This window comes from Neolamprologus brichardi, chromosome 6 (genome assembly GCF_056152115.1).
Source record: "Neolamprologus brichardi isolate AB-2024 chromosome 6, ASM5615211v1, whole genome shotgun sequence".
In the NCBI taxonomy this organism is placed as follows: domain Eukaryota; kingdom Metazoa; phylum Chordata; class Actinopteri; order Cichliformes; family Cichlidae; genus Neolamprologus; species Neolamprologus brichardi.
Window position 1 is genome coordinate 13003730 of NC_142109.1, and position 22468 is coordinate 13026197.

A 22468-nucleotide genomic window follows, 5' to 3' on the forward strand; every position below is an offset into this window, starting at 1 on the left:
CTCACAATATGCGGCCAAAGGACGTGCTTTTTTTTTCTTTGATTACCATCCCGTTTTGACAGATTTATCCAAAATCTTCGCTAACACTTTATGAAAGGCCTGCATTTAGTAACTATACTGAGGAAATAGACACAGACAGGAAACATGCTGAAGGCGAGACAGGAAATATGTTAACTTTCCAATAAGTTCCAAGAATCGTTCAGCAATTTAGCATAAAATTTGGTGCAAATTACAGGAGAAAGTGACATGAAAGGAAATACAATTATAAAGTTCAATGCCTCGAGCCATAAAAAAACAAAAATCCTGGTTTTAATTTGGGCTTTTTCCCCTTTCGAGGTCGTGTCCTCTTGCACATCTGGATAGCTTCCAGTGCTTCTGCTATTTTTAGATCGCTCTGTGGTTCTTGCACTTGTGGCTCAATCATCACTCTCTGTGAAATGACCTGACGTTCATGTCAATGATCTTTACTGGTGATGGGAGCTGGGTCTTTGGCTACAACTCAGCGTCAAAACAGCAGTTCTCAGTGGAAGATCCCACAGCGGCCATGCTAACAGTCCATGCCTCAGGTCAGGAGTGCAACATTCGACACCCATGGGGTCATGCACCCCATAGCATCAGACTTTCAGTGTGATATTTGTGCTGTGAGTTACTGCTTGAAATATTTGTCCCAAATTACTAAACTGAGGTCATACTATTTGCCATTATGTGCCAGGATACAGCGCTTTGAAAAGGAGTGGTTTAGCTAAGCTCTATGCTCCTCTGTGCTTTACCCAAAATGATGCTGTGTTCTATTTACGTCAGAAGTTGGATATTGGATTTGACATCACTCGCTACATGCGAATGTTCCAGTAATAGAGTCAGAAAACCAAGAAAAACAGGATTTGTTTTGCCTCTTAGCGAGGTAGAGCATGTGTTTTTATGTTTGCAACCGCCATCTTGGATTGCTAACTGCGGGTTGGTGGGACTGCTTCGATTTTTTGAGCTGGAAATCGGACTTGAGCGTTCCAGTTGAAAAAAGTTAAGTCTGGGTAATGGAAATTTTAACTTCCTACTTCAAATGGAACTCAGTATGTCCCTGTTTTTTGTTTCGACACAGTGGAGATCCAGGAAACAAGTAGTGGGAACAGGACTTTCCCAGTGTAGAGTGACGTTAACATGAGCTGCATGAAGAAACATGGAGAGATTGCCCTAGCTGTGATTGAAAGCGATATAATCACATGCTACTGTGAAAGGATGATTTTGTGGTCTGATTATTGAACTGCTTCCTGTTGGAGTGCTACCAAATTACTCGCTGAGGGACTTCGTCATTATGGTCACTGTCTGACTCCAGCTTGAATTAACACAGTGTTTGGATTCCTCCATCAGCTGAAGTCACCAAATGACTGTGGTGAATGGATGTGGATAATTAATGGGATTGTTGTTATTTTACTTTAACAGTTAGTACGTAATAGTTGGTACCACACAGTGTAAAAGATGGGTGTATCCATCTACCACTGGTTTCTGGCATTTTGAAGCATCCATGCTAGCATTTTGGCTGCTGCCTGTTTTTTTTTTTTTGGTAGGGGTGCAAAACACACACACACACACACACACACACACACACACACACTGGCTAATTAGTGCTAAGTGAATTCACACAGTGAAATGGTTCAATTTAAAGACTCAAAGTAGTGGATTAGGCCTAGCAGATGCTAATCACCTAAACTTACCTGTGTAATATAAATATATAATAAATATAAATCATCACACTCAAGACTTGTTATGTGGAACACACTATCCACACAGGCCAATATTACTTTTTACACTTTTCGATACTTTAACTTGAGTTTGAGTTTAACATGGGAGTCTGTGGGGACTGACTCCCTTTAGGACCCAGCCTGAAGTGGCACCCACAGAGCTGTAGTCTCCGTTATCCCCGCATTGGCTTCATTTGTCATCTGTAGGGATGGGTATTGTTTAGGTTTTATCCGATACCAGTACCGGTACTTTTGAAACGGTGCTCGAACCGGTGCTTAAAGAATGGAGAACACAAAATTGGTCCAAAAACCTCTCATGTTCAGCTGTTTTTTTTGTAAAAAGATAAAAAAAAATAAAAAAGATAACAAAAAGATAAAAAGAGATAAGATAGATGAAAGATAAGAAAGATAAGATGAAATAATGATAAATGATAAGTGATAAAATGATAAGATAAGATAAAAAGATAACAATGTTAGCCTTTTCTGCAGCTATAGCGGATTTATGGCATCACTCTTGGCTGGAAGCAGTGCTTAATCAATGGAAAAAACACAAACTTTGTCCAAAAACCTCTCATGTTTTTCCACTTTTTCTTTGGTCATTTTAGCCTTTTTGGCCAGGGTGAAGGGAGTACCTGCCATCAAACAAGAAGACAGCCGCATGTAACTACGATGGTGTTTGCTAGTTTACCTTACATGCATTAATGTAATAATGTGGTTAGCGTACTCGATGTAAATTACACACGAACAACATTAAGCTACTCACGCAGAGAAGAACGGCTGCTGCTGCTATCATCATCTGTCACCATTTCTGCTACACTGGCAGGGCTAGGGGCCAGGACTCTACTCTTCGGGTTTTTGGGGGATGTTGCTAACTCCGTGTCCGATAACAGGTAACCCACCCGCAGTAGATGTGCTCGGTGTGAGGTCTTGCAGCAAGCTATCAAATACGGCGCATTTCTCGGCTTTTAACAAAATGCTATACGTCGCCAGGTTTGTCGTCAGATTCGAGGAGTTACCTCCTTTGCAAAGTATCAGCTTAAAGCACTTGTTGCAGGCTGCTGAGTTTGCATCTTTTGCTGTGAAGTACAGCTAGAGTTTAAAAATGCCCAAGGCGAGGCGGTCAATCTGTAGCTCTGCTCTAAAAGAACATACGTATCTGGGCCCGCCTACTATCCTTGGAAACGTAAAATGATTGGCTAGAATCTAAAGTGTATGACATCTCAGGAAAAAAAAGCACTGAAATAAAGCACCGAAATGTGCGCTGATTTTCGGTCTGGTTACTACCGTTTATGTCAGAACCGATACCGGTACCCATCCCTAGTCATCTGTGAAGGTTGCTCCTTTTTCACCAAGCTCTGATTGAATAGGGAACCCTTTAATGGATGTACCACTCCTTCATAAGTCATTCATGAAATGTTTTCACTCCTAATAGTTACATTTATAGTTATGTTGCTCCAAGTTGGTCAATTTTAACTGTTAAAATTTTTTTATGGAATAGTACACACTATGAACTGATTAGAAAATTTATGAGAAAATAATTTTAAAAATAGATACTTTTTTAAACATCTTAAACAAGAGAGACAAATATTTCAGACATGCTATACATTTTAATAGACATATTGATATTTCTGAAGAGAAACCAAGTTATCCCTACTTTTATTTACAATACAGGAATACAAAATTGTCACATACAGTACAATGGTAAAAACAACATAGAGAATTTAAATAATTATTTTATTTGTGTAACTACTTAAATAATGAAAATGGTTATTCTATTCACACCACGCCGTCTCAGCAGCTACAATGCAACTTTCACATTAAGTGCTAAAAAATTATAATTTTCCATTTTACAGCATGAATTCCTTTTTGATGTTTTAAGACCAGGTACAGTTGTTTTATTTCAGCAAACACAAGGAAAGCAGGAGATGAACAACAAGCACATCATTTATGGCCACTAAACTTCAATTGACTAAACTTCAATTGAAAATCAAGTTATTGAAACTAGATTTTCAAAATAAAAGCTGTGGATAAAGTACAAGGATAAATATTTTCCTTAAAAACGGTTAAAACAACAGCTGTCAGTTCTGGGAAGACTGGCTTTACGGGTAGTGAAGAAGAAAAGTAAAAAAATCAAATGTTCTTATTAGGATGAGTCTCCGGTTTAAAAGAATGCATCTATATGCATCTATAATAACAAACACATTCTTAAAATTTCTTGCCTTACTCTGGAAATGCTCACAAGAGAATTTGCGCTTTCTTCCTCAGGTTAATGCCAGCCCTACCTCTGAGCTCCTTCCACACTGACTTGGTGGCCTGTCGGGATCTTTGATCATCTTACTACAGAAGCACAATTCTGACGGTCTTGCTGTGGGGGTGGGGGTGGGTGGGTTTTAGATGAGCTTCACCAACTGCTCCGAATGACTATTTGCAGGCACAGACATGCGTTACTTGTACTCTGGGCGAAAAAAGAAAACATCCTCGCGTGTCTTTTATAAAAGCTGCATATGTATAAGTACAACATGAAATGACATGAACTGACGAGCTTAGTGTAAAATTGCTTTCTATAAACACCATATTCTCCCATATATTATTACGCTTAAAAAAATAAACCCTCCTCTATGATAACAATAGTAATGCTATAGATTTTTTTGTAGATTTTTTCTTGTATTACTAAGTAGGTAAGTTCTATTGGAAATATACATCAGCGCGTTTCATCCCTTCCCTTTGTAGTTTTGACTTCAGCTTTCTGCTTCAGTGTGTGACGCAATGAAAGGAGTTTGTTAAACCATACCTGTGACAGTGTGCTGTGTGAACGTGTGGAGCTGAAACTATTCTCATTGCGCTTTTAATAAATGTTGAAATTAATTTTGAATAAAAAAGTGAATGAAAGGAAAACGATACAGTGCATGGGAATCGAACACTCCGTTCAAATTGCATGAAACTGGCGCTGACAAAGTACAAAGTACAACTCGCTCATTCCTACGTCTGTGTGTAAATCCTCTCTGTACACTGATAGCAAATGAGTGATACGTTCTTTATACTGTAAATTGCTGTTTATGACAATGTACCCACAAACTGAACACAACATAAATGAGTCAACACAACCTTCCTCTTGTTAGTGCTTTTGGAATAGTAAAGCAAAAAGCACTGCAGGCTCTATGAGACGCATGCCTCGTGCTCACAGTCTTAGTGCGTAGACATTTATTTCTTTGCTAGGTTTTCAACGGACCGTGAACACAAACTGCATCTTGAGCCACCCAATTCTGAATCCTTAATGAACTCCTGAATAACCAACTGTCTCCACTGAAATGCCTCAAACTCCATTTTTCGTAAGGCAGCATAAAAGTCTCGGGGTTTTAACAGTCCGCTCCGGCAGAGTTCCTGTTCCTGTGGAGCCAGTGAAGGCGTTTTTAGAGCAGCAGAGGAAATGTCTTAGTGGAACTCATCAATCAGCTGTCTGCAGGGCTCTCTGAAATGTGAACACGGCTTGGATGCCAGGCCTGGTGTTCAGGAACAAGTAGCTTATAGGTAAGGAGAGGAAAAGCTTGGTATGGTGATGTGGTTTAAAAGCAGTCTGATGGGGTCCTGCATGTGTGTGTGTGTGTGTGTACTTGGCCGTGTGAATGTGAGGGGAAATTAAGGGGCCACATTTAGCAAACCTCTTTAAGAGTCTTTTGAGGGCGAAAGGTAGATGTGTGTAGACTTGAGGATGGATGATGGGGAGCGGCCCCCTCCGCGCACCACTATACGACGTACTTGGTCAGGTCTAAGAGGTACGAGGTCATGTCGATGATGTGGTCCACTATCCCGCCGTTCTCCTGGTCGTTGGGCATACCCCGCTCGCTCTTCTCACACTGGTTGCCGGAGTAGCCACTCTTACACAGGCACTTGTTGGGCTCCACGCAGACTCCTCCATTGCGGCAGGCTGGTTCACATTTGGCTACAGTCACAGGGTATGAGAGAGTGAAAACACTTTAAACTTTGTTTTATTCAGACGTACTCTGATTTCTGATTAGGAAAATTATGGCAGATATTACTGAACATCTTTTCCACATCTAGAGTGAAAGAACACGATGTCGGTCCATGTTATACACTGAGGGTGACAGATGCACTCTTACCGACTCGGCAGAATTGTCCTTCCCAGCTGGGGTTGCAGCAGCATTTGCCGGTGGGAGTACAGCGGCCGTTCTTACAGTGTCTGGAACAAGCTGTCATCAGCAGCTCCGGTGGCTCCACCTGATGCTGGCACTCCTTAGGGGTGTAAGGCCTGCAGCAATTGTTAAAAAAACGTAAGAAGACAAAGTAAGTATTCAGCAGACAGAAGCCTCTCAATATGGTGATTAAGCCACAGCGACACAGCGACAATTTATTATAACCAAATAAATAATACAAGACATTTCAAGTTAATAACCGGAGAACATATTTCAACTCTTAATAATAATAATAACACGTAATCAGAATTGTGTTGATTTATGAAGGGAAAATGTGGTTTAAAGGCATGTAGCTTTGGTATAATTCACTGTTTGGATGACTGCATGTCAAGAGATGTGCAATATGTTGTTTAAATTCTACCTATTAATCAGCATCTGCCTCAAATGAATGAACTGCTGTTGTGTCCAAAACAGAAATCAGTCGTTCAGCGTCCACAGGTCGTTTAATTGGGCTTACACAAGTCTGTTTAGAGGTTTGAGCCTCGCCCACAAACACATTTAGTTGCCAGATCACAACAGTTTCACGCAACCTTTTAAAAAATGTCCTGTTAAACAAAAAGCTTAGACTAAACAAAAACAAAACACTCATCCAACTCACACTGGCTGAGCTACACAGTAACACTATACCATGATTTAGGATGGGACTGTAGGAAATGTGTTCTATTTAAGCATCTAACACTTGACTGTGATGTATTGTGGTAGCTATTTATTTACCACAAAGCTATTTTTGAATGGTACAACAAGACAAATCTGCCATCGCGTCTGTGATCCCAGATTTTCGAGCCTATCAGGTTTTGTTGATATGTAACTTAAGTGGGAAAGCACTTTTGAAGTGAGGGACTTTAAGATGTAAACTTTTAACCTGCCAAGTTAAAAATTTATGTATTTGCTCCTGAAGGAGGCGTGTGTTTTTATTCTTTTTCCAGTGACATGCTGTTAAAGTGACGGGGACTGTTTTTCTACGTATTACCAATTAATAGCAAGTTAATATTGAAGCGTGTAGTTGGGACATGAGCCGCTTCATGTGTGGTTGTTTTTGTTTTGACTTCTTATTCGAAGAACGAAACAACATACGGGGTTAAAGCATGGCTCCCACAGATATGAACATGGTTTGGAAAATGCACACAGACACAAACAGAAACATCTCCACACCATATGTGTCAAGTTTGAACACCAGAGAAGCATATTATTCCATATTAAGACAAACATCCAGACACGCACATCAGCAAATGGGCTGAAACAGAATTATTTCATATCACGCTCCACAAATCTGGAAATAATACAGTGAGTGCGTAATCAAGTTCGAATGTGAAGCGTCTGTTGGTGCCTATTACCCACCGGCCCACACACACACACACACTTGGTAATGTGTACATTTGTGAAAAGGAGAGAGAGGAAGAAAAATAGTTGTGTAAACATTTCTGCTGTACTATACTACAAAACATTGTTGGACATTAAGGCGTGTGCGCATACATCTGACACACAGGCAGGGTAACTGGACTCTTGTGGACCGGTGCTGGTATGAGAGGCGTGAGCAGTGAGGTCACTGAATGTGTATGTGTGTAATTCTCACTCCACGAGAGGACGGGCCTCATCAATCATGGCAGGGGAGCAAATAGTCAATCAGCAGGAGAAGCCAAAACTAGATTGAAGACATACAACCAGCAATTTGTATATTAAAGCTCAAATCAGCTATTTTTAGAATACATATTACTTCCATCTGGGTAGCTGTTCCTATGGTAGTCACATTTTACGTTACAATAACATCTCAGAACTTATCATCAGAGTCTTACGATTGTGCTCTTTCCTGTTTTACCTGTCTCTAAGAGCGAAGGCTGCCTGCAAATGGCATCAATAAGCTTTTCCTCCATTTCTGAGTGTCAGAGGTGTCATAAGAGTCGCTCTGACAGGTTTTGGTAATGCGGTGTAAATGCTAACCTGGATTTGCATGTACTAGCCCCAGTGAGCAGGTTCTGTGAGTAATGAAGCTGTGTTTACTTTGTGTTTGTTCTGGAAGCACCACTAGATACTCATTCTATTCTGCTTTGGTGAGGTGCTGATCACCTGTTCCAGCAGTCGGTACTTCAGTATAAATTATTTTCATTTTACTTGCTGTACAGATTTAAATGAAAGATGCAGTTTTATTACAAAAAATACTAACAACTGGGGAATAAATACACTTGATTTTGTGCATACTAATTATATATTTGAAGAATTTCACAAATATATGTTAAATAAAGAAAATCTTAAATGCTGATTTCCTGATTTGAAAAGTGTGCTGCAGGTGTTCTGACAGACACACCGCCTGTGTGTATGTGTTAAAGTTGCTTTAAATTTTGAGGATGGAGTGTCGGTGGGGGTTGATTCCCATGCTCCCATCAGCACCCAACTCCATACTCCATCTCTGCTGGCTTTTGTTGCTGCAGGCTGCATGTAGTTAAAAAAAAAAGAGCAAAAGAGGGGAGAAAACAGAAAGAGAAGGAGAGGGAGAAAGAGTAAGAGTCCCTAGAGAACTGGGGGGGCTGGTCTGTAGCTAACACTGTTAATAGCAGGCAGGGGTCAGCAGCGCTACTAAACAGCCTGTACGACTGCCAGGGTGGCTGTGAAAACAGCACCTGCTGGTAGCACCACTTGACAAAGGCAGCTGGGTCAACAGCCACTGTGGGAATTTATCAACTTTGGGAGGGGTGGCGTATGTGTGAGAGTGAGGGAGTGGGAGAAGGCGATAGTGCTTCCACAAGAGTTACAAGTGGAGAGACAGAAAGAGAACAACTAAAGTCAGAGAGTGGCATGAGACACTGATCATGCCATAACTGAACATAAAACAGAGCAAAAAGTGACAAAGCACGCAAGCACAGCTGCAAAGATAACATACAGAACAGGGCAGATGCATGCAGGATCAGGTTCTTTGTGCCCTCTCTTCTTCCCTTACGTCAGCTAAACATTAACAGTGACCATCCTTCAAGTCTTCCATGTCGAAGGAGTGCTAATGCTCTGCCTCAAACTTGTTGTCAGTGTGTATCTGTGTTTAGCTTGTTAGCTCACAGGGTCTGTTTGATTGACACGAGGTGTATGTGAGAAAAGGGCTATGGAGTGGTGTATACTGTGCACTCTAACAATGGCCTAATCAAACGGCCCAGTGTGGTCTCTTTTGCTGTTTTGTCATCCAACTCCATTGTTTGGGGGCTCCTTTTGTAGCTTCTTTCCTTGTTTTAATTGTGTAAGAAATTTACTGTGTATTGTAGGAGCCAGGGCTATTCAGTGGGACTAGCAAGCAGCTTTGTCAAGGGGAGGACCACAGCGAAGATGTAGGAAGATTTAGGAGGGATAGGAAAATAAAGAAAAGACTTTTTTTTCCTGTAGCGTGCTGGGAGCTGGCGTACCACACACGCATACAAGTTCGCATGTGCGTGTGTACCCACCACCCACATGGTTTACATCTATGCGCACAACACACAGAAAAGCACACATACAGATAAATATATCCACGAAGGAGCACCCGTGGTCTCCTTCCTCAGCACATCTAGTGATTTGTGACTTCCATGTCTAATGCAGTTCATAAAGGAGGTCCCAGGGCCCTATTTGAAGTTCACTGTGTCTTTTTAAGGGCTCTGCTCACTGTAATTCAATCAGTCTAGCTTGCAGCTGACAAAACCCGAACGTGTGAAAAGTCCTTCTCAATACTGCTTTCCCTGTGACGAGCTGCAACATGAAGAATGGCAAATTGCATTTTGTACCAGAAAGCAGCAGGAGATCTGGCTCTATATGTTAATTAAGCTCCTGCCAAGGACTGACCGTAGGAGCAAGGTGGGGGTGCAACCTGGGGATTCTGAATTATGATGTGATAAACACGTAACTTTACTGTATGACCCTCAGAACAAGTAAAAGGACATAAAACAGGTTTGTTCCTGGCACAAATATAATGCTTTCACTGTACAAATAATTGTTATTAAATGCAGACTCAGTGGGACAGAAAAGAAGCAAAACCCAGGCCCTGAATACCTGCAGTATGACCAGTTCGAGCCACACTCAGGAGTGCAGAACCAGGGTTACTGATGTATGTTAAAGACAAGCAACAAAGGGTGGAAATTACATTTAATCACTTTGCTGTGGAAAGGTGTATCATTAAACATGCTTACACAGATACCTATTCTTACCCTCCAAACTCTAAGGTCCTCTCATTGATTGTTAAACCACAACCACATCTTACAGTCACTACACTGAGATACTGTCAGTAAAGATATTAATGATAAATATTAATGCATATTTCTATCCCACTGCAACACCAAAAACAAGCCGCGCCTTTCTACATTCTTGCTTTCTCTCGCGTACAACCTCAGTCACACCACACCCATTCGGCATGTTTCAAAATGCATGGTGGCCTATTTATTATTGGAGGGGTACTCCAACTGACAAACAAATACCTAAAAATGAAGTCATTTGGCCAGGACGTGTTTACACAAACACTGCTGAGGGATTTTATGGTTGATGTTTCCTTGTAAGCCTTTACCGCTCCCCCTAACGGTTCCTCTTTTTCCCACTCTATGTTCCCAAACACAAAGTTGATTAAAACACAGCATGAGATGCTATACCGGGCCACAAAAACCACCACACTCTAAAACAAACCTCTGTCTGAATGGGCTTCAGAGTCCAGATGTCCCTGCAGTAGGGAAGAGAAAAGAAGGGAGGACCACCAGACTTGATAACGTGCTGGGGTCAGACACGTTAGCTACCCTATTCATTTCCCCCCCTTTGCCCCCTCTCTCCATCCTCCCTGTAACAAAATCCTAATAACGAAGCCAGAGTGTATTAGGAGTCAGGACTCTAACACCACAGGGTCCACACAGACTAAACAAGTCCAGTTGATGGTGGAAAGAACTGTTCTCTGGGAGAAACGCGTCCAGCAGCCATGCCAGAAAACATAAATACGAAGCAAGCCATCAGGGCCCCCTTTGAAACATCTGTGCTGTAATTAACTGTACTAATGCCTGGGTGGCACTGCCGTCACCCAGGAATAATAAGATGTGAATATGTTTCTCTTGTGTTCTTTCTCCTCAGTATGCTTATGCTACTTTATTTACTTCTCTTAATCACAAGCCACTCATTGACTTGAACCGGTAGGCCTACAGAATCTTATGCTCTCATCTCCCTGCAAAAGCACTGATTAAAAAGATAAAGCACAATCACTGAGTGGGTTTGGCTTGAGACTTTATATGCAGTTGGTTTGAATTACAAAGTCTTCTTACGTTTGAAGAGATTTCTGTACTGCAAATATTTCAGATCGAACTTTTTATACATCCCTCTTGTATTTTTGTGGGTCGAATTCATTCCGTTTTCATATTTCCTCATCCTGAGTGACAAATGTTTTTCACATGTACTTGGCTCTCCAAGCAGAGTTTATAGATCTATCACTATCAGAATGATTTCTAATACTGCGATGCATATGGTAAGGATTATGACATGGTGACATGTACTGACATATAAATGATGAAGCTGCACTTGTGCACATGTTCCCTCTACAGCTAATTAAGCATTAAACTGGAAAAGAAATGAATTTCACCTCCCAAAGGGAAGTAGACGTGTGTGTGCTGGAGGGTTCGAATCCACCAGCCAGCTGTGGCCTTCCTGAGTGGAGTTTTTTCTCTTCCTGCGTGTTTGAGCTTCCTTCCACGGTCCAAAGATACGCATGTTAGGTTAATTAGTGATTCTACACTGGATGTAGGTGTGAATGGCTGTCTGTCTCTCTGTGTTAGTCCTACAATAGACTGGCGACCTGTCCAAAGTGTACCCCACCTCTTCCCCTATGACAGCCAAGATAGACTCTAATCCCTCTGTGACCCTGAATTCAATAAGTGGAAGAAAATGAATGGATAGTGTATCTACATGGATATTTTGGCTATACAGAGTTTGTCCATATCACCCTATTAGTGGTTAATATGTTGAAATGTCACTACTTGACAACAGGTGTCTTTGTCTTTTCCCTAGTAACCACTCAGTAACCACTCAGCATCCATTCTGGGAAGCTGTAATGTGCATAAACAATTCTACTTGCAGGAATGTGTGTAAGCAGTGAGGATGACACTGTTCTTCAATGTGATGATCTGTGAGTAACTAAGATCTCATAATATGCTGTTAGGCTCATCTAAATTTCACAACAAAACAATCACAGCATGAAAATAAAGCTGGTGGTTTACTGTAGTTCTTCCATCTGTAATAGGCAGTCCTGATTAGGGGTGTTAACGGATATCCTAAATTTGATAACATGATCCAAAAGGAAAAACAAAAAATAAACACCTGCCACGCGATTGTGAAACTGATTTTATATTGTTGAAAAAGCAAGAACTACTGATAATTTCTCTGTCCCCACTGCACAGGATGATTTCCAAAAAGTGACTTTGCTAACAGTGAAGTATTAACCTGCATTAACACTTGGTGTGCAGCAAGTCAGAACAGCAGAGGTGTGTGGGTACGAGGATTGTAAAAATAAAAAATAAATTAAAATAAATAAATTTTAAAAAAAATCTATCTATCTATCTATCTATCTATCTATCTATCTATCTCTATCTATATATATATCTATATATCTCAATACTAAGAAACTAACTGACAATACAAAATTAATACTGATTAGATCATATTTAGCAATAGTATTGATATCGGCAGACACACACACACACACACACACACACACACACACACACACACACACACACAGTTATCATAGATAACTGCACAGAACCTAGCTGTTATCTACAAGCATTATCCATCTACCGGTAACTATTAACAGTTACCTTATAGCCACACTAGCTGTCTATTATCATTAAGAAAGAGGCTAGCAGTTATGGCTAATATAAAAAAAAGATGATAACCTTAATGCTTGAGCAAACCTCCTAATACCTAAAACCTAATCCTAATACAATGAGTTCATTTACCATGATATCACAAATATTTGTATCTAGAAAGTATTGTGTTTCTGATCAAAAATGAAAAATATGGTGCCAAGTCATGAAAAGTGCAGTGCGACCTCAGCCAAACTTACATGTTTACCTTACTGTATTTTCTTTATGTCTGGCAGCCTAAAAATGCTGTCATCATTGATGTTATTAGTTTTATTGTTCTAAGAGGAAGTGTAATTTTTTCACTGTGATATCAAAAATTATATCTAGTATTTAGAATATTTTCCTGGGTATAAATGTCAAGCTTGAAAATCAAGTATCGTGACAACCTTAGTACATACAGCGTTTGCTGCTTCACCCTTCAGATATCATCCTCCTGAATTATTTTTCCAAACTTTAGCTGTGATTATGAATTCATGATATCGGTTAAACAACTTCACACTGTTGAATTATTTGCTTGTATTTTTTACATTTTTTTAACCTCCTTAACTTTTTAAATCTGCGTTAATATGCCTAAAACAGTTAACGGTAAGAATTGGCTAATAGGCTAATAACATGCTAAGGTAACAATTATAATTGCTGTCTAAAGAAATACCAAATTCTTCAATACTTGGGAACGGCTGTCCTGCTTGAATATACTGGAAAAACTCTGTGTTGTCGTTGACAGGAATCACAATCAACACTTTAGGCTACTGAAAATGTTGTTCAGACTAACTTGAGCAAATAACTCAATTACAACCTTTGGGGAATGAGTTTATAACTAAACTCAACTCAAGAGAGAGCGATTTACCAGCAGTTTTGTCTCTCATTGTCTTGGTTTGCCCTCTTGTGGACGTAATGCAGGATTTTTTAATGAATAGCTGAATGTCCTCCCCACTAAGAAGGAATCACTTAATCACCGAACAACTAACTACATACCAGCACAAATTACCAAGGGACTTCCTGCTTTTACCTTTTCGGGTCCACCAGCTTGTAGAGTTTCCCGCTGTGTGACTGCACCATGCTTTTACTACTTGCAAGTATGTAGACTTCACCTGCAAAAGAAGAACAGTTAAGTGGGAATCCCATCAGCATCATCTGCATGAAATACTTCCAATGTCCGAACAACTATTCAGCAGATCCCAGTGCCAAACTAAAGAAGAGACAAGACAAGACAAGGAAACACAAGAAAATGAAAGGGGGTTAGGAAAATGAGTGTATCACAGGCTTCTGCATTTCTGCACTTGCCAGTGGATTTTAAAAAAGAGTTTAATGAGACAATTGGATACTCATGACTGGGAACCAGGCAGATGATTTAATGAAGAACAAGCCTGCAAGAAAATTCCATAGGGGGACAAATTGTAAACATCTGTCTGTGGGGCCTCTTTTTTGGGACATAGGCCTGGCCCCCGCTGCAATTCTTGCACCACTTGCAAATCCTGATCGAATACAGAAATCTTTAAATATTTCGTCAAACAATAACTCCAAGACCTGGCAACAACTGTGATCAAAGATTTCTGATGGCCGGGCGAACAATTTACATCATGTGTTCATTTTAATCAGAAACATCAGAGCTGACGGTTTACAATTCTTCGAGTGTATGGTGGGGATCCAACTTATAAAACTGTCTTGTGTCAGTTCATTTCAGGTTACTGTGCATATATTAACTTAATCTTTAACTTGTCCAGAGAAACACTTAACACATGTCATGGTGGCACAGTAAATTAAGGCGGTTTTGGAAGATTATGACTATCCTACGAAAATGACAACTAACTAAGATGTTTGGACTACTTAATGAGAGGCGTGTTGGCTTTATCATCCATCCATCCATTCGTATCTTTATCAGGGTTGTGGGGGGCCTATCTCAGCTAACATAGGGCGAGAGGCAGGGTACACCCTTGACAGGTCACCAGTCTGATGCAGGGCTAACACATGCACACTCCACACAGAAAGGCCTTGGCCAGACAGTGGTGTTGTGAGGCAACATCACACCACCATGCTGCCTGTTTTCAGATTGTCAGTGGTGTTTTATGCTGTGGTTATGTGTGTTATGTATGTATGTGCTGTACACACAGACATACACACACACAGAGTCAACAAGCCTTCAAGGAGTCATGGATTAAAACCCTTGCTTCAGAAAATATGTCATAACATAGGTCAGGTGTAAATCTAAAGAAAGATCAGCGCAAGAGAGAAAAGAAACAAAGATAAAAGATCTCAGAAGCAATTGCATTTTTAGCTTTTTTATTAATTGCAATACTAACCCAGTTCATCCTCTCCAAAACCCAAGATGTGTCCAACAAGCATAGTGCCACAGGAGTCAGCTGAGCCCAGGCACAGAGCTTTTTCCTGCCACTCTTCACCACTCGCTGATGTGGAAGATGTAGACTTCTGAAGGATGCGAAGGTTACTGAAGTGAAAAGTAAAAATACTCATGGTAAGTGACTGCAGACTGGATGATACTGTAAAAGGTTTAGTACTACATTTGTGCACAGGGGAGAAAGCAAAAGAAATAAACTGTAGTAGCATGGTACAGCATGGTTCATGACCCATCTTCTTTTTCTACACCATGTCCCACATGGTGTTATTTAAGAAGTCAGCCTTTAGTTTCAAAACAAACATCATGCCAGAGCCTTCAGTTTGCCACAACAAAATGCTCCCAAATTGTAATAAGGCACAGAATTAACCGACCACACATTGTTTTAAACACGGTGCCAAGTTGCGATAATTGGACGGATTGAGGAGGGGACACACTTTACCCCCTTTGTTTACTCAACTGTCAGTGTTTGACATCAGCAAAACAGAGAAAACCAGAGAAACCAGAGAAAAGTGTGAACAGCACAGAGAACAATGTGTAATCTCCACTGACACTCAATGGGCCGCGCTGTCGTGGTGACATGGGAGTCTATGTTTTCCTCCCATGTGGATGAACATGGTGTTTACACTGGCACATGCTAATGCAAAGGAAATAGTTTTTAATATTAGAAGAAAAGTCATGTTGATCTTACTAAGTCATAAATCAACTCTGGGAGGATAAAGATGTTAGAATGCCTTCGAAATATAGATTTTTGTCATCATGTAAACAGTTAATTCTTAAAAACATACAGCTACTTAAATAGTCTGTTTAAATATATTAATCAGTCATTTCTTTATTGTACTTACCCATTTTTATCTCCAAAGACATAACTGCCATAAAGTCTCCTGGACTGACAGCCCCTGTAGATGAAACCCCCCACAGGTGGTGCTCCACCACTGGAATGCAGGTCATAGGCAGAGGGCTCATTTTCTATTGGGACAAGGAGACGTAGGTCTTATTTAGGCACTTCCAATAGACTCATAGACCTACTGCCATTTATCTGTAACACCATCACAAACTGTCTGTTTTATCCCAGAGACAATCTCTTCTGTCTCACTGATGTTGCAGGGATTGTAATCTACTTAACTGCTTTTCTTGATTCATGCACTGGTGTTGTTTTGTTTGTTTTGGAATCAAAAACATAGACCACGTTCATCAGACATAATTGCTGTGTTGTTTATATGAGACACAAAAAAAGAGGAAAGAGGGAATTCTAGATTTAAATCGGACTGAATGTATTGATCTTTTATTCAAAAGCGTGATGGTGAGGCAATGTGGCACATTTACTGGATTACGGTTTCTTGGCAAGGAAAAATATGAATGGAGGTTTGCCGCCCTTAAAAATTTATGATCCGAGACGGGGTGTGCTCATTTCCCAACCGTAATCACTTTGGAGTTTGGGTAACTGGCTAAATCGGGCATCAGGCCAAGAGAGAGGTGGTCCGTGGCAAGAAGTGACATTTTCAAATGGAGTGAGAGATCAAAGTTAAGGATTAACTTAGCGCAAGGATAACCTGCCTCATATATTTTGGAACAAAGAGCTGTAATTTTCTTTTTGTGGAAAAAGGAAGGATAAGCAGTGTAAAGTGCTGCTGTTATTGATTATTTTCTCAATGTGAGAAGAGCTAGATTCTTCTCAGCTGTGTTTTCAACAGCGCCAAACCATCATCTGGACAGTTATTATTGTTGACAGCTTTAAATCTTACTTGTGGACACCATCTTACATTCCACTGGCAAATCTACACACCACAAGTGGGGAATATTTCTGGATCACATCATTTTTACATTTAACCTTCACTGTTTCTGCACTCAACCTGGTGTGTTTCTAAATCTGTTGCCAAAACACTGTTCTTACAAAATGAAAGACATTCATAAAAACACATGTCACTTTCAGGGAAATAAATGTGAAAGGTTATCCAGGATGTTAATGTATTTTCACTTCTTTCTCAGGATGTAATGCAATCAAACAAAACTCCAGCAAAGACTGTGCACAACTGGCTATATTAAAACTCCTTTCAAACATGCGAAAAAGGTAAATATTGTGAACATTTTGGGAAATTCTCATGGAAATTGTAACTCACCATAATCGCCCCCCTTAGTAATTTCCAGTATTCTTCCTGCTGTTGTGTTTCTGCCACTGGCATCTGTACAGAGGATTACAAGACTCCCATTGTCTGACTGAAGTCGATCCACTGCACACCTACAGAGCACAGCATGCCAGGAATGAATATAACATAACTAGAAGTAATATCCAAACACCAAACAAATAAAAGGTGGCAATACAAGTTTTCTGAAACTAAACACAAGCACAAAAAGGTAATTTGCATGCAGTTGATTATTTCTTTATTGTAACGATGCATCTTGGTAAGAACTTTTATACCGTTGGAAAGCTTCTTTATTTCCCATTAATGCTACATTTGTTCTGGGTTGAGCACCAGAGTTGAGCATATGCTGAACAGCTTGTTCTGCTATTGAGTCTCGTTTCGAACTTCTAGTAGCCTGATTGGCTAGTGTTTAGCAGCACCTTGGGATGAGCACGGACTGTGGTACACCGGTCAGTTGGTGTATGCCCCAGGCCATGTTTGACTGATCTGAATAGAGCTGTCCCATAGGGCTACTTCCAGCTGATGTTAAGCAAAACCAAGCTGCTGCATTATTTGGAGGGAGGCCTACTGCCACCTCCAAAGTGAAGTTCCATAAATTGGGCAATGCCAGAGACAGGCTGCAAAGTAGGCATCTCCATCAGGTTGTTTCCTCTCTCTCAGCACTTGTGAATCATAGGCAGTCTTCTACAAAACTACAGTCAAGGTTTGCAAGATGACATGGCCAACAGCTTTCTACCAAGACAATCCTGAACAGACTGCACACAGCTAGTCTCCGGTCTCACGGGACTGCCATGACTGCCTTCCAATGCTGGCATCAGCAACATGTGCACAGGAACCTGAACATGTGGAGGAACATTACATTTAACAGTAAGTCCAGATTGATGCCATCACACAGGAGTGTGACCAAGCTGGTGACTAGCTGTTGTGGCTGGGAAGGAAAAACACTGTTTTAAAAAGGAAGAAGTTTTCATGGGTGCAGATCATATATCAAACTCGGTTGTTCAACCTGTAAATGGATTTTACTTATAAATGTGTCACCATATAAGAGGAAATAAACAGGCTTTCCAACTGTATAAGATTTACTGCCGGGAAGCATTGTTAACAACAAAGAAACAATCAACCCAACACAAAATGCCTTACTGTTTGTGCTAAGTTCATATTTTCTACAAGAGCAGTAATAAAAATACCCTATCGTATGAGCAGAATTTCTACATTTGAAAATTGAAAATTGCAAATCAGTCATAGCAAGAATCTTTAAAGAGTGCAGTGTTCCACTTACCTGCCTGGATCATGTAATCCATGTGCAAAGATTTCAGGTGGCTGGTTGGTGCTGTTGAAGTAAGGATTGCTCCGTGGTATGGAATATGGAGAAGCACAACTATCTGTGTCTATGTCGACCCTTAGCACAGACCCCGTGAAATCACTGCAAGCAAAAACAAGAACACGCATTCAAAATTGTACACGATAGGTCACGATTGAAACATGGAGCACAAAGCAGTACATAAACATCAATAAAATGACCCTTGGACTTTTGATATTACCTCAGTCCATCCATTTCTTCCATATCATCCAAAGTGATCATGCCATCTCCCAGGATGATGTGCAACAGACCATCAGGACTAAAGAGAAGTTGGCCCCCAAGGTGCTTCCTATGCAGCTCCGCCACTTCCATTAGTACTCGGACTGTCCTTGTGTCTACCTGGTTTGGGTTCTTCCTGAGAAAATCATAAAAAATTGCAAATGCAAAAAATATGTTTGCTAAACTGCATTTATAAGGAGTACCCACAACATTTCTATACCTCGATGCTTTTACGCTGTCTTATATATAAGGGGACTTTTGTCTGCTCCCTTATTTTTAAAGGGGTCTGGGTTCAAATGTATGATATCTGAAAGTGGGCAGCTGGCCTAAAACGTCATTCTGACTGATGTAAAAGCCACAGACATATGGTCATATAGTGTTTTAAAATATACAATAAAAGATAATGCTTTTTGTAAATGAATTTTCTGAACTGTTATCTGCTTTTTTCTTCACTAATTTGGTGCAACTTTATATCACACAGACTGTTAATGGGGAGCTGGCAGGTTAAAGGCCATTCAATTCAGCATTCATGTTTTCACATGTGAAAAGCTCATGCACTATCACCGTGGATTGTCTGTTTGCTTCAAATAATGACTCTGTTAATGGGTACAATGACACCAAGGCATGGATAAGATATGCTGACATGACACGCTGAACAAAATCCAACATTAAATTACTTTAAATACTTTGTTTTCTGCAGACATTTAGTCTTAATCTAATGTATCGCCAAAGACAGTGGGTGGAGATGTAAAGACAGGGTGCAAAATGTTGCACAATTTCAAGTGAAGTGCAAAATGAGAATTTAGTTTCACAGTATCAGCAACTAATATGGCAAGTTGTGTTGTTTTGGGTAGTCTTGCAATTTTTAAAAAGAACCTTCCTAAAGTAAAAAAAAAAGTATTTTAAGCTACCATTAAGTACTTTAACTACCATTTCTCTATTGGACCCTCAAATTAAGGACTATGTGCTGCAGTTACCAAGACTGCATGCCAAGATTATAATTAAGATTAGATCATTAAGTCAAACATACAACTGTGATTATGAAAATTAAAATGTAACACTTAAACATGTTCGTGAGAAAAGATTGTTTTCTTAATCACAGGTCATTGTGAAGGGAGTGTAAGGTACAGACACAGGAAAAGGCAAAACACCGTTATGATAATGAGTGTTGCACATCTTTAACAAAACACTTTTCTTGGCGATTTGACCTACTTTCTAAATCCTCAAAAGACAAAAATTATCTGTTTTGATTTCTTTGCATGTCTAGAAGAATCCTCAGTGTGCCTTTGAAGGTTTTGTTACCATGGTTTCTTGCAGAAATTGAGGTTAGCAGGTTGGATTTATTAGTGGTAAAAACAAAAAATCCACAATTCAGTAATCAGAAACTTCCATATGAGAAAAGTTTGTCCTTTTTATAGTGTTTAGAATTTAAATAAAATTAAAAACAATGGGAAATGGGAATGTTCACCACACTTCATAGGTACAGTACTACAAATCACAGTTGTCTAAAATGAAAACTGTTTTGAATTCATGTGCTAAAGATGTCTTAAAATAAGTTTGCATATCCAGTCTCTATTAACCTCAACCTTTTATGTACCCTTTATGGTGTCATTTCAGGCAGTGGTTTGGTGCACCACTTCTGCCATTACCTCGAAACGGTGTATTCAACCACACGGAGAATGTGGTCGTGTGGTCCGATGGCCCAGCGCTCTTGGTTGGTGGTGTAGGAGACGTAGAGCTTGCCATTCTTCTTATAATTGGGGTGGAATGCCAAGCTTAGCAGGCCCCTTTCATCTCCGCCCTGCAGTCAGATGATAAACAGAAAAGATCCAGGAGTTAATTATGTCCCTGCTTGGCTTGTGCTTGGCTGTGTGGGGTTGGAATCACCCCCCTTGGTCATCTTCATCATCCCCAACACACAGTCTCTATACATCCATAACCCCCTGCCTGTTTTAGTTCTCCCACTGTCTCCCCCCCGCCTTTTTTTTTAAAATTTGACGTTCATCTTCCCTTTCACTTCTTTGCTTTTCTCTCACTCTTGCTTCTATTTCACTACACACCTTTAAAACATATACTTTTACCAACCATTAGGAAGCATTTGACTCAGGGTTTAGCAGCATCTCCTCTGCAAATCATAGACTTTGCCAGGTCTTCTGCAGCCTGTTTATGTGCGCCTGTCCCCAGGGTCGGGGGCCCCAGTGACGCCCAGACCCTCCCGGTGGCCTCTATTGTGCGGTGATTTGTGTGTGTAATCTTTGGGGGATATCTGTGAATGCTATGCTGAGTGGCTGAAAGAATTTATTAGCTCACTCACAGTTCATAGAGAGCACAAAAGTGCAGAGTGCTTCAGTCCCTGCTTTTCGCTTCCCATCCCCTCACTCTTCACTGATTTACACAAAATCCATGCAAAATACGAGGCTTGGATGGGGAGGGGGGGGGGGGGGGGGGGGGGGTAGGGCTAGAGTAGAGTAAAAAAGGAAAAAAGACAACCTAAACAAGGAAAGAGCTGCCAACTCCCACTGTCTTGGCAACATGTTTAGAAAACATCTAAATTGCTTGTGTAATATGTAAACCTTTGTCTAACCCTGGAGGCAGCTACATCAGTTGTCACTACCTTGGTGGTCCTCCCGTCATAGTTAGCTGTAATAATCAGCTATAGCATTTCATTCCCCAGGCAAGGAAAGTCAGGTTGGCTTTTTTTAAAATGTTTTACTCTCTCCCTGTATTTCTTCTTGACTACAGAATGAGCAGAATTCTCAGGTGTCAAGAACATTTTTTAAAGTGATCCTTAAGCAAGTATATAACAGTGTTTCATTTACTGTCAATAATAGCTTTAAAAAGGTCTGCAGTTACTACAAAAGCACTGACATTGCACTCATATTCCTCAGGTATTCATTCTCAAAACAGTAACAATGAGAAAGAAAATCAGAAAAAAATATATACATATAAATATTTGTTTGCACTATAGTGGCACTTTTCCTGATAGGTGTAGTTTATTTAACAGGACAAGAAAAACATAAACTGGTATACTGGATCTACTAGTTCGGTTCACACTGCACTGGACCCAGTGCAGTCCAAACACAGGCTCCATACACATGTAAAAAGATGACTCTTTGCCAAGGTATGTACTCAAAGTACCAATGAGGAAAAACAGAGACCCACAGGATAAGCCACAGGAGGTCTATCAATCTGAATATAAAGTGAAATACTGTAAAGGTTGACAAATAAGTCTCCACCCCAAAAGGCAGGGTTCCACTGCAAAAATTTATGAGTACTACTAAATGTCAGACCATTGAAGTCAAATAAAAACAAGAGTTATATGGGAGTGGATGCAGCACTCTTTACTTGGAGACACAGTGAGTACCCTGTGGCTAAAAGTTTCTTGATGGGAAGAGAAATTCTCCACCTCACCTTTGGAAATTTTGGATCCATATGTTAGATTTAGAGATGCAGTGACCCACATCCCCAAAATAAACTCACCATAGGGAGTGGGTCAAAAGCTGTGATTCCAAAGAGGCCTAGATCCGGAGCCAAAGGGGGACCACCAAGGTACACAGTGGTAAATGGGCTGAAATATTAGCTCCCTTGCTAATGACTAGCTCCTTC

The 22468-nt window shown here is 40.4% G+C and overlaps 1 protein-coding gene across 11 annotated transcripts in view; it reads right to left on the reverse strand.

The window, feature by feature from the left end:
• Positions 1-3323: 3323 nt before the first annotated feature.
• hhip (hedgehog interacting protein) overlaps positions 3324-22468 on the reverse strand; it is a 37780-nt gene continuing 18635 nt past the window's right edge. For all 11 annotated transcript variants that reach the window (XM_006796043.2, XM_006796044.3, XM_006796050.3 and 8 more), the window contains 9 exons: positions 20512-20663; positions 18825-18998; positions 18563-18706; positions 17260-17378; positions 15985-16108; positions 15087-15232; positions 13796-13877; positions 5855-6003; positions 3324-5676 (listed from right to left, as the gene is read on the reverse strand). In XM_006796043.2, coding sequence (XP_006796106.1) covers positions 5480-5676; positions 5855-6003; positions 13796-13877; positions 15087-15232; positions 15985-16108; positions 17260-17378; positions 18563-18706; positions 18825-18998; positions 20512-20663 — 1287 coding nt within the window. In that variant the 3' untranslated portion in view covers positions 3324-5479. The remainder of the gene's footprint in view (positions 5677-5854; positions 6004-13795; positions 13878-15086; positions 15233-15984; positions 16109-17259; positions 17379-18562; positions 18707-18824; positions 18999-20511; positions 20664-22468) is intronic.